Source organism: Ruditapes philippinarum, unplaced genomic scaffold (genome assembly GCF_026571515.1).
Source record: "Ruditapes philippinarum isolate M1 unplaced genomic scaffold, ASM2657151v2 ctg130_1_1_1_1, whole genome shotgun sequence".
Lineage (NCBI taxonomy): Eukaryota > Metazoa > Mollusca > Bivalvia > Venerida > Veneridae > Ruditapes > Ruditapes philippinarum.
Window position 1 is genome coordinate 67,205 of NW_026852081.1, and position 12,378 is coordinate 79,582.

The 12,378-nt window shown below is 34.1% G+C and overlaps 1 protein-coding gene across 1 annotated transcript; it reads right to left on the reverse strand.

Annotated features, from left to right (window-relative positions):
• Positions 1 to 1,596: 1,596 nt before the first annotated feature.
• On the reverse strand, positions 1,597 to 11,363 carry LOC132748638 (solute carrier organic anion transporter family member 2B1-like). The gene is made up of 12 exons (XM_060738251.1): positions 11,196 to 11,363; positions 10,793 to 10,879; positions 9,969 to 10,085; positions 8,026 to 8,334; positions 6,956 to 7,136; positions 6,305 to 6,523; positions 4,689 to 4,853; positions 4,179 to 4,368; positions 3,831 to 3,981; positions 3,216 to 3,373; positions 2,805 to 2,867; positions 1,597 to 2,209 (listed from the first exon to the last, which is right to left on the reverse strand). The coding sequence occupies exons 1-12, from the start codon at positions 11,304 to 11,306 to the stop codon at positions 2,113 to 2,115; spliced, it is 1,848 nt and encodes a 615-aa protein (XP_060594234.1). The 5' UTR covers positions 11,307 to 11,363; the 3' UTR covers positions 1,597 to 2,112.
• Between the last annotated feature and the right edge of the window lie 1,015 nt (positions 11,364 to 12,378).

A 12,378-nucleotide genomic window follows, 5' to 3' on the forward strand; every position in this document is an offset into this window, starting at 1 on the left:
TGAGGACGCTATGAAGTTTCCATATCATCATAAATATCAGATAATTCTTGCAATCTCGAGACTCTCTGTCAACTTTAACAACGCCGAGCAAACGCAGTAAATGCGCAGTCTAGTGTGACATGGCCTTTACATATTTACTTAACATATTTTCTCTGCAGAATCATTGATTGTGAACTTATATTTGGAGAAGAACTTATATGATTTGACATCTTGCCGGGTGGTAGCAGTAAAATATGGCCTTCTACTTCACTTCAGTGTTGTCATACTTTTTGGTCTTTCGGAATCATTTTTCCAGTAATTAGTATTAAAGATTGAAAACCGCATAAGGGTGTGCTAGGAGGCGTGAGAGATATTGCACTTTAACATTATCTCTCATGAACAGACTGAATCAAAGCGTGTTTGAAATTTTCATATTATTTTGTTTATTCACTGCTTCCGAGGGAACACCCCTTTATAGATTTTTTTTTGTGACATGCCTAACCCGTTAAATTATTTATAACACTATACATTTCGATATATTTTAATTGAATTTATTTTATTTAATTTGTTAAAGAATATTTACTTGCTCAGAACTGCTGTGTGCCAACTTTTAATGTTTTTTTAAGGGCCTTAAGCATTCTGTCAAGATGTTTTCCGAATTCAACCAAATAAAATGTAATATTGGCTATGTCAAATTTGCTTACAAATTATAATCAGAATCCGTGGAGCGAATATTTGCTCCTGGTACCTTGTGAAAAAATAGAATTCTTGAAAGAAAGCAACGAGAACAAAAACCTTAATGTTGAAAATCTCATACTCCGTTTTATTAAGTTTGATGAAAAGTGCAACATCTCTCACACAACTATAACCGGGTTAAGTAGTATTCAAACGTAAATTCTAATAGAAGTATAGGGATAAATGATCTCGAAGGACCAGAAAAATATAATCACACTTAACTGTTTACTTATGTATGAAACTAAATACTACAGCAGCACAATAGTGGGAATGATGATTGCATTAATCCCCTTTTACAATGACATAATTATATATTCAAAGTTTTCATTGAAGAATCTTTCTCAAATACTGATTCCCATGCAGAGTTTGCAGAGATCTATATAGCATAATGAGGTTTGAATTGCACATTCTGTTGAACTTTAAGAAAAGCTGTTCTTCGTAGTCGTTTTAACTTTAAAGCCACAATTTGATATTGGTTGCTGTTGCGGTTTATAAGAATATGTAACATTGTTAAATTAACTGTGATTTTTGTTAACCATTGAAATTCTTTGTGACACATATACAACCAGCAACTTTCCCCTTCATTTTACTTGTCTAAATAATTAAAGGCGTATGCTAAGAGTACATATACCTATACATTAAAAAAATTACATAACATAATATATTTGAATGTTTTTCAGTTACCTGTCCCTTCAACTCTTATTATTTTGGGAGTTTTAGGTCATTTCGAGAGTGAATAACTTATACATGTATATACGTCTCACAAACATAATTTCTACTATTGATTTTTGTGTTTATACATCCTTCATTTGATTAAAATAAATAAAAGCATGGAGTTCCACTCAATCTTTTGTGTTCTCTTTATCAGTGTTAGTACAGAGACTCATAATTCTTAAAAAAATATCATTTTTAATTGGATATAATTGAGTTAAGGAAAACATGAAGAAACTACCAACTGCTTATTATTGAAATTTTGCACAATCACTAAGAAGGTATATGAAATCCTAGCTAACATTTTCCTGAAATATCTGCCCTTGACATAAGCAAACTATTCAAATTCAAGGTCAGATGACACGAAAATGAGGCCGGTGACGCACAATTTAATTTTCTCCCACTTTTAGATCATGCAAATTGTAGATAAACTTTGTTATGAATTTGAAATTAATTGGAAGTCCTTAATTTAAAAGTAAGATTTGATTTATTCTTGAACGCCCTCGTCTCCCTCTCCAAAGTGATCTACCAATTTTTTATCTTTATCAACTTTTTTTGTCGTGTTCCCTCCATTTAGTTATTCTTTTAACTCGCAAGTAAATGTACAACAAGAATACAGTAAATATTGATAAAGCTGTCGCTATAGTTCCGTATCCGTGGATGACTTTTCGGAAAAGAATGATGTCTTCAAGTAGACAAGACTGACGTTCTCCACACGTGTATTTCCACAAAGAGCATGTCCCATCGACAATAGCACCAAATATAACTGGACCGGGCATCCATCCTAGAAAATACATATATCTGCAAATACTTTGAATGAAGTATTACAAATCTTGCCTTCGTATATATATGGTTGTGTAATTTCACCTCTACTTAAAACGATATAGATTTATATTCAGTAGTTAAAGACATATGCTTATAAATCAATAAAATGTCTGGAATATTTTATTGTCAACCGATTTAGTGTAAATTACAAAATGTATTTTCGTCCGAGAAAATCACTATTATAAGTATTAACTGAAAGACATGTGATAGAGTGTTAATCATTTAGCCGTAACTTTCTTTTGATAAACAAGACAAACATACACAAACAAGAAATACCAATATCCCACGCCTAAGAGAAGTTTTACAAAATTGTGCTATTTCAAAAGCTTGTTATTTTTTGTGAACATTTTCGCCAAGTATTTTCAAAATGATCAAACTGCAAGTAATCGTGTAAATTTCTCATATAGATGGAAAAATTGCTATAACTAAAATGATTAACATTGACCCATTAACGTCTACTTATAACTATTAATAGTCAATGTTATCTCCAAGCGGTGATAATTGCATCGAAAAAGAATTCATCCATGGATTTAACTGTTGATTAGTCTGAATACCTAACGCTGACGATAAAAATCCAGAAAATGCCGAAGCAGATGCTCGGTCTCTCCTCAACACACCTGAAATACAAATTGATGTTAAGTGTGATCTTAAAGATCCTCCTAAACAATACTTCATTCTTAATATTGGCCCTACATTTTCAGTCATTGACAATTTATGTTTAATATCAAAGATACACAGGTTTGATACAGCCGATCTAAAAAATCTAAATTTGAAATAACCTTTCCCAAATATGAAACTCATTAAGTGCTCTTCAAAAATCTATAGTTTGTCTCATCTAGAAAATACACGTTGTAGTGATAAACAAGAACTTTTGTGGTATCTAAGAGGCTTAATGAAACCGAGAGTTTATAGAATTATACTGGTTTACAATTCAATCACATCAACAATCAATCGTAAAGCATTACCTTAAATTAACAATTATGATTGGAATGATTTTAAAGGCATCAACAAATCTTCCAATAAATGTTATTGCAGAATAGATGTACAATTTTGAAGAACATCCTTGATCACATAGTCCTGGTGTCGCTTTCCCCGAATTGATGCACGTGCAGTTGAAGAATGACTGTAATGCAGTGATGTATGAATGACGTGAAACAAAGTGAAATATGAATATCATGCATCAAGTGATTAATGAATCACGAATATTCAACATTAATCCTTTACTTTTTTATGTTCTTATCATCATGTAAATTCAATTATACCAATACATTATTGAAAAGAATACATTTGAGACCACGATAGAAGAATAAATTAAACTAAACATTTTGGAAAAAATAACATACAGCACTGTTGATTAAAGAATATCTTGACACGTATAGTTTTCATAAAGAAAAGCAATGTTTTACTTCTTAAGGGAAAAGAAACTTATAATTAGTTGCTTATGGCAATGCAAAAGCAGATTTTCTCGGTATACTTTAGAATAGAAGTAAATTGTCTATTAAACTAAATGGCAATTCTAAATATGATGCAGATAAAGACCAGCTCGTTACATTTTTGGTAATGGAAATGGTGTTATTTACCTGAGCAATTTGTTCTGTGCAGCCAGCATGACAGGGACTGAAATATGTACGCCCATCTTCACCACACGCCGGGAAATATGCACCATCATCACAAGAACAACCAAGTATACAAGATGGCTCTATTGGCGAGTAAAGTGAATTCAGCTCGTGTCTATTAAATCAAGAAGCAACACACATTAAAGAAATACATTAAACATCAAATAGAAATTGAACTATTTCCGATCAAGAAAAATTCATGTTACTGGTGGCGTCTTAAGGACTTAATTATGTAAAACAATTACGTTTTTTTTAAAAGAATGGTTTGTCAGATTGATGTCAAATACAATTAAATAATTTAATTGAACATACCCATGGCCATTGTCACCGACCAGCGTCGGTTGATCGCATCCGAGAAAGAACCCCGTGCTCATACAAATTAAATTGATTAAGTCGAATATCAGTAACAATTTTAGAGATGTCCGGGGAGTCATCTCAACTCGGCGTGAAACTAATCCACCTAGAAATGAGCCCATCGCTAATGCGGAAATTGTACTTATAGCTGAAAAATAACAGCATTACAATTATGATGTGATTATTAGTCGAACTAACAGTTTAATTCAAACTTTTAGAATAACTTTAATATGATACACATTTGCGATCCTATCTATCTGCGCATCCGTGTTTTCGTTTTGTTTACACAATAGATTAATAATATAATATGTTATATGTGGAACAAATTACCTTCTATTAAAAAGAATCAGCGCAAGATTTTTCTTTTTAATTATATTTATTTATTTTTTTTTTTTTTTGCTTTTTATTACTACATTAAGCAATTCTAACAAAATAAATCCAATAAAAATATTTTTGATATCCTTTTACCAATAATGATATTCGACTTCCAGAGAGGAATTGTATACTGGATCACAAGATATTTCGGCATAAATGACAACATGCCCGACAAGCCGATAACGCTGATAACTGATGACAAAACAATGGTTATGTAGATCGGATTACGTAACAATCGCCAAATCGTTTTACCAAAATCTGAGTGTCAAAATCAGACAAAGACATACATGTAATTAGAAACATGTCTCTATATGTAACCTGTGATATACATGTATATTCAATATGAAATCTAGTATGCATCCTAGTTATTAAGCCTCTATCACATCAGCTGTACGAACGCATTTTGAAAACAATCGCTGTGTCTTGTGCGGCAGGCGCAAGACAGTCGTACGAATTCTTCAGGTCGCAAGGTTGCCACAACGTCGCAAACCAACATCTCGACACGCACATTATTTCTGCGCTTTTTTGACAGATTTTGGACGTCTCAAGACAGTCTTGAGACAATCGTACAACACGATTTCAAGAAGTTCTCAAGTCGTTATATTTAGCGTTTGTCTTGCGACGACCACTGGGTTGCCTTACGAGCATCGTGCGGCCGTAATCGAATGCTGTCACATGAAAGTTGGCAATCGTAAGACAGTCGTATCAATCGATCGACAACCATGCGGCAGTCTTACGACTGTTGCGTCAGTTGTGCGTCTCATGGAAATCATATCATTTCAAAATCCCATGCATGTTGCGGCTCATCCTGATGTTGCATATATAATCACCCTCGGACTCTCTTTCCAGCTTCTGGAAGAGGGTGTAATACAGGCCAAACAACCGACGTCGTGCAATCCAGGGTTTGGCTCACCAACGCCTGGCCCATCTTCTCGGCTCCAGTTGAGCACTGATAAGCTGCGCAAGAACTATTGCGTGGTGCACTTCTTCTTCACGAAGTCTCCGTCTTAGAATAGTATTACTAAAATACAACCTTTGTGGTTGGATTACCATCCCGGTTTGATTGAAATAATGAGGGGTGCTCCAATGATGGTGTTGCATCCAATCCTCACTTTTGAATTCGTACGATGAATGTACAGACATCGTGCGGTAGCCTTGCAAATTCTTGTGCGTCGTTCAGTGGCCATACGATTTTTTTTAAATTTTTGACGATTGCCTTACGACTCTCTTAACAATTGTACGTCTGATGCACGGTCATTTTGCGACGACCGCACGAAATGTTGTTAGTTTTTGTCCTACTTTCAAGCTTAAAATATCGTGCGAGCCTTGAGGCGCCGTACGAACAGCGTACATCTGCCTTACGATCTACAAATCTGTCCGGATTGACTGCAAAATTGCCTGCGACCTCGAACGAACAAAATGTCGTGTGGCTGATATGATAGAGGCTTAAGTGTAAGCACTGATAACACTTGCACATGGAATAAACCAAAAGAAGTAAAAATGCAAATAAATATAATTTCGTTTAGATACTGTGTAATTCCTTAAGGTAAAAATGTTGCAATAACACATTTTATAGATCATGCGTTTGAAACAATTGTTCATCATTAATTTTCCATTGTGAATCACTAATTGTTATAATAAAACAATTGATGTTAATTATTGCTTTATATTCGATGTGCTAAATTTGAAATATTATAATCATATTTTACCTTTCACCTCCTTAACAAAAGTCTGGCCAGCCGATTTATGTGTAGCGTGTTCCATTTTCTCCCCAGTCATTTCCAAATCTTTCATTCGACTTTTACTTTTAAGTTTGCGCGGGAAAAGCATGATCGGCAGACTAAAAATTACCGAACAGGCGCCAAATACAAGAAATCCTAACCACCATGCCCCGATCCATCTTGGATCCTTTGGTGTTATGTCAACCTCTGAAAAGTTACACCATACAACCTATTTGCTTATTAGACGTCGTTTATTCCGAACATTTTATATAAGGACGATCGTAGCCTAGTGGTTAAAATTTTTGACTTCAAACAACTCAGCTTTCGCCGTTGTGTGTGTTTGAATTTCGCCGGGGAGATTTTTATTTTTTCACGTAAGGAAGCAAGATTATGGAATGACGTAGTGCTTCTCTTGTACCTGCGTGTGCCTAAAATAATTAACAGAGGAGCACGGGAGATTTTCCTCCAACACTAAATCTTGAAAGCTGCCATATGGCGTTTACTGTGATGGTGCGACTCAAAACCCAACATAAAATAAATACATTTAACCAGTAAATTTGACTGGAATGCTTTAAAATTTGCATTGAATACTATTTAAAATGCATTTAAGGAATTGACTTAAGAACTGTCATTACATACTTTCAAGTGTAATGTATATATTATTAAACAGTCCACCAACAAGGTAAGCCAGAGCAGGACCAAAAATCGCAGTCCCTATGATAATTCCCATATAAAAGCCTGTTTTTCGTTTGTCAACAGCGTCGTCTACATAAAGACCTATGAAAGGATACCTGACTGACTTCCCGACACCTTGAAACACCTAAAATTAAAATTGCTATAAATCTACATGTACTGTTTACAGAGATTGGACTAATTATTTTATAGTCGGAACTTTTTAATGATTTGTCGATTATCTGAATATACGCATGTAACGTTGTTGTGATTCTTTTGATTGTGTACAGGTCTTTGTAATACTTAAAAGATGAGAGATTGATACAAGCCACTATTTTCATATCACCTTATAACAAACAAGAACTGTCGGAGGACAGTAAGACTCGACTATTTGAAAAGTTGTTACAAGGGTCTTTCATTGAGTAATATAATGCTTACCTATATGAATACATAAAATTGTCCGAAAAGGTACAAAGGCTTGTTATTAAGATGTTTTATCGAGTTATTCACTGCCTTATTATTATGAATGCATAAAATTGTTCCAAATAAAGGCACAAACCCTTTAGTAGTTGTGGAGATACTTGCTTACATGCAAAAACCAATAAGTTCTAAGTCGATAAAAGGGCATAATTATGCAAAAAAAATCAGAGTTATAGGACTTGTGCAAATCATGTTAGATAATCACAGAGAACAAGTGTGTGAAGATTCAATCCATTCTCTTCAGTAGTTATGGAGAAACAAGCTTACACGCAAAAATTTAACCAAAAATTTCTTAGTCGAAAAAGGGGCATACTAATAAAAAAAAGCAAATTAGAGTTATGGGATTTGTGCCAATCATCTTAGATAATCACAGAGAACAAATGTGTGAAGGTTCAATCCATTCCCTTCAGTAGTTATGGAGATACCAGCTTACACGCAAAAACTTCACCAGAAGGACGCCGACGCCGACAAATGGGTGACTGCATTTGCTCGATTATTCTGCGGATAGTCGAGCTAAAAATAATTATAATTTATATCGATATGTACGTCATTCTTACCATTCCGATAGCAATAATGTAATATGCAACTTTCTTGATATGAAGTTGTTGAACAACAGTCATTGACTTTGTAACACCTTCAACATCTGTATCTGCAGAACATCTATCTATGTCACCATTTGATGTATCATTTACACACATTGGGACTTTTCCACCAAGAGCTGTTATATTTGTTTGTATATCAAGGTTATTAGGCTTCTGATCGATATCATAAGACGAATGGTCTTGTATAAAGTATGGTAAAGAGCACATAATACCACATATACCATACAAAATGGTGCTGATCCCCAAACCTCTTGGTATATGTACCTTCAAAAATGATGGTAATGCATTTTAAAATTTAGTGCCTATATTCGGAATATATACTTATTTAATCTTTTAAGATATTTTATCATAATAATATTTTTCTTTGTAAATTTTATAATTTGTTTAAAGATGTTCTATTGTAAGTGATGCAATTGTTCTTGTTCTTAATGTTGATTATATGAAATTATCCGTTATGAATTTTTGGAAAATGTACATGATATATGATCTTAAGAATTAAAATATCTTGTGCACTTTCGGTGAAAATAATCGGGAAATGCTGAGCTACCTAGAGAGCAGTGAAAACAATCATACGAGATGTGCTCCATTTATTATAAAACACAATTGAAACACGTTTTAAAATCTTATAGCTTACAAAAACTTGTGCAAAGCTATTAATCCATGTTAAGTAGCGTGTCATACATATATCTATCTCATTTGAATCTAAAATTCAATCTTGCAAAAAATAAATGATTTAGATTAAGGCATTATTTTAGGAAGCAAAAATTTGTCCGAAACAAGTAAAACAGATGTTATTGCTGCTATTGTGCATCACATTCAACATGGTAACGGTGCTATTCGAAATAACATACGCAAAACAGGTAAAAGTGGGTCCTTAACAAAAAGTCGCATAGCAGCTACTGCTGACGTCGTACGTAAAATTCATAATATGATAACGCTGGTGAATTCTCCCACACAAATAAATGCCAGATAAGCGTTGGTGTCTCTAGGCATTGTCAACAGAGTAATAGGGAAATTTCTAAAAGCGAAACGCAGGGAAAAAATGCCGTGTTCATAGTGAGGCCCAGCATTTGAAATGACATGCTCGATCATGGCGTCTATATCTCCGTCTTAACGGTGGAAAATTAGAAAATGTTGTCACCACAGATGAGGCTATATTTTATACGGGCTTTAGTTATTGTGGACGTCGTGTTTGCTTCGTTTAATTCAATGAGACAGACCTGAACAAACTGATGGTTTAGGCCAGGGTTTGTTACTACTGCCAGACATCCCTAATTATTTTCAATAAAGGGGTAAAAGTCAATGCAAGAAAGAAAAAATGCTTCGCGACTGTTTGTCCTGGAAGACTGAGCGATATGGTATTCCATCAAGACTCGGCCTTTAATCATACCGTTAAAATATCCATTAACTTTCTCTACAAACGCAATGTCAATTACATTATACCTTCAGAATGGATGCCAAAAGCCCAGATGCAGCCTCAATGGTACTTTGGTATTTGGGGTACACTGAAACGTAGGCGACAGGAATGTAATAGTTATACTATGTTCGGTCTCAAAAAAAGGATCTAAAAGACGAATTGAGCAAACTTGAGCAGTCATGCATAAACCAGACTTTAGAAAGCTGACCAAAAATGGTGTAGAATGATTTACTATTGTCATGGATCCCATATTGCGTTTATGTTGCAAAAAACACATGCATGTTAGAAATTAGACAGGTTTTAAAACTGTTTCATAATAAATTGAACACATCTCGTAACAATGTGGCAACTTTAGACTTGGTTCGACTGATTCTATATCTTTCATGACAAATGATATTAGTTGCAACATTTGTTATGTTCCTTTGACGCAAAATAAGACAAAATGAATTAACGCAAAGAAAGTTGGAAGCATAATTTATACCTTTCTTGCGATGAACCCACAGAATAAAATACATGAAAGGAACCCTATATCGTTACAACTCATCAGAAAGCCAGTCTCCGCGCTACTGAAACCAAACTGCTTTTCTAACATAGTAACCTGTAACAAAATATGAATATTCTGAAAATGACTAACAATGCTACTTTAAGATATTACAATCAAAGATTCCTCGAACGTATCAATAACATCAAGCTTATCACTTTCTTAAAATAATATAATTGAACTTGTTTTCGTGAATTTTAACCAATACAGATCTAGTTCCTGTTAAGTTTGGCAACAAACGTTATAAAAAGAATTGATAACCATTTTGTCATTTAGATATCATACTGAATTAGACTAGAGATTTTGACAAACCCGAAACTATGTAGGATTACAGAGCAAAATTGATCAGTCTGAAGTAACTGGATACAACTTGAACATATTTATTAACTTGGCGGCATAAGTGCCGAACAAGTAGTGTCTGAGTAAAATTCAATTTAATAATAAATAATTCAGGTTTTTATAACAAATTATAACATTTACATATAGCCATAGTCAGTTTCATTCAAAATTCGTTATTAACCAATATTTATTATAATTTTAAACAGTTTTTCTTTGTAGAAATTAGGGATGACCATAAATATTTTCAGTAGAAATAAGCTTTAATAATGACATTCAGTGTTCAGTATTCATCAATAAATTACAATTAACAAAAATCAACATTTCGAACTAAATGTAAGGCGTATAATTCTATGAAAGCTTTAAAACATTAATGTAAAATTTCATACTAGTCTAGTGCATGTACATTGTTTCATCAATGAAATTACCTGAGAGTTTATATAAACAGCCAGCGTTGATGTTAGCAATCCTGATAAACTATAAAAACTAACAAAAGCACCAATCCGTGCAAATATCTGTAAAATAAAACTAAAGAAAAATGTAAACATTAAAGCTTAATCCATGAATATGCATGTATATATATTTGAAGCGTGGGTTACCCAAGCAAATCGTATTCTCCGATTATGGGCTATTTTAATTTTTGACATAGGTAAGTTTTGAACCATGGAATTATTTTATAAAGTCAAATTTTAGGTTCATTATATTAATTTGTCAATACTTTCAATCGATGTTTTACAAAACAAAGGTGAAGTCATCAATCGACTGTTATTTCCGTCGTTTGAAATATCCATATTTGGAGCAAAAAGAAGGCCTGGGGAGCAGTTCACCTACCTGTAAGAAACCAGGACGGAAAGTTCCAAATCCACATTGTGTGTCTGGATCGTCTTCTCTCAGCGTGTCGACATTCATATTGCCATCTTGATTATTACCCCGTGCTTCCATTGTTGTCTTGCATAAATTCTTTCTTTTTGGCTACGTTTCCGACTTTCTAGCTTTCTAATATTAAATGCCATTTTTTGGCTAAGAATGATATTTGAATAATTTCATCTTTAGAGTACACAGAGCACCTCAATTTGAAAATACATTTATTCATAAAACTCATGAACTGATTCGGTCAAAAAGTGTCTGCAATTTCAACTTTTTGAATTGGTTTTATTGTATTGTAAGAAACTGGTACACTGTAAAATCATACATTCCCAATGGTTACAAGGTATACGTCTCCTGTTCAAAATACATCTTCAATATTAAGGTATCATTGTTTGTTATACAGGTATTTTATCGTAGATATTGCAACGTATAAGGAGTGGTTGATAAACTTTTATAGTTGGGTGTAATGTGAATGGGGCGGGGATAATGGAATGCTTTTTTATATTTGAATTTGATGTATTTGCGTCGGTCGTAACTCTTTGGTTTATCAAAATCAGGCGGTGAAAATCTTCCATAAGTTACAGATACGTATTAAAGTTAAATTAGTCAGGACAAGGTTGTTAATTTGTGCTCATCGTGGTGAAGTGAAGACGTTTAGGTAGAGACGCAATCGCATGCTCATCTCCAGCTCCTGAACAAGTACTGGGCATGAGCATCGGCTCTAGAACAGTGACTGCACATATACGCTATAGTCTTGGAACACCCCAAATAGAGAAAATAAGAATCCCTAAAGAAAGTCCAAAACGGCAAAATTGAAAATGTTGCACACTCGGGTTGATTGAGCCTACTCATGGACGGTACTGTAAAGTGCAAACTACCGTCCACGCCTCCTAGCACCGGCTTAAACGACTTCAACATTTAATCATAGTAATGGTGAAATTTTGAATAACGAAACATCCGCAGATGTGTTCATACGGCGATTTTTATAGAACCTTCAATGTGACACTTCCGTGCTATTCCATGAAAAGCTGCATATGGTCCCCAAGTAAAAAAATGCGTGTGCCCTAAACGAGAAAACAATGGGCGGAACTAAATAAAATGAAAAATTTTGAAAGGGGATCAGAGGTTATGAAGCCTGCATATCACA

What these genes read in the sequence shown, in the direction of transcription:
- LOC132748638 (XM_060738251.1), bottom strand. Translation starts at nt 11,306, where the DNA reads ATGGAAGCACGGGGTAATAATCAAGATGGCAATATGAATGTCGACACG. An exon ending in CTGTTTATATAAACTCTCAG is followed by an intron (nt 10,086 to 10,792) that starts GTAATTTCATTG and finishes ATTTTGTTACAG; the next exon opens with GTTACTATGTTAGAAAAGCA. An exon ending in GTGGGTTCATCGCAAGAAAG is followed by an intron (nt 8,335 to 9,968) that starts GTATAAATTATG and finishes TCATTTTTGAAG; the next exon opens with GTACATATACCAAGAGGTTT.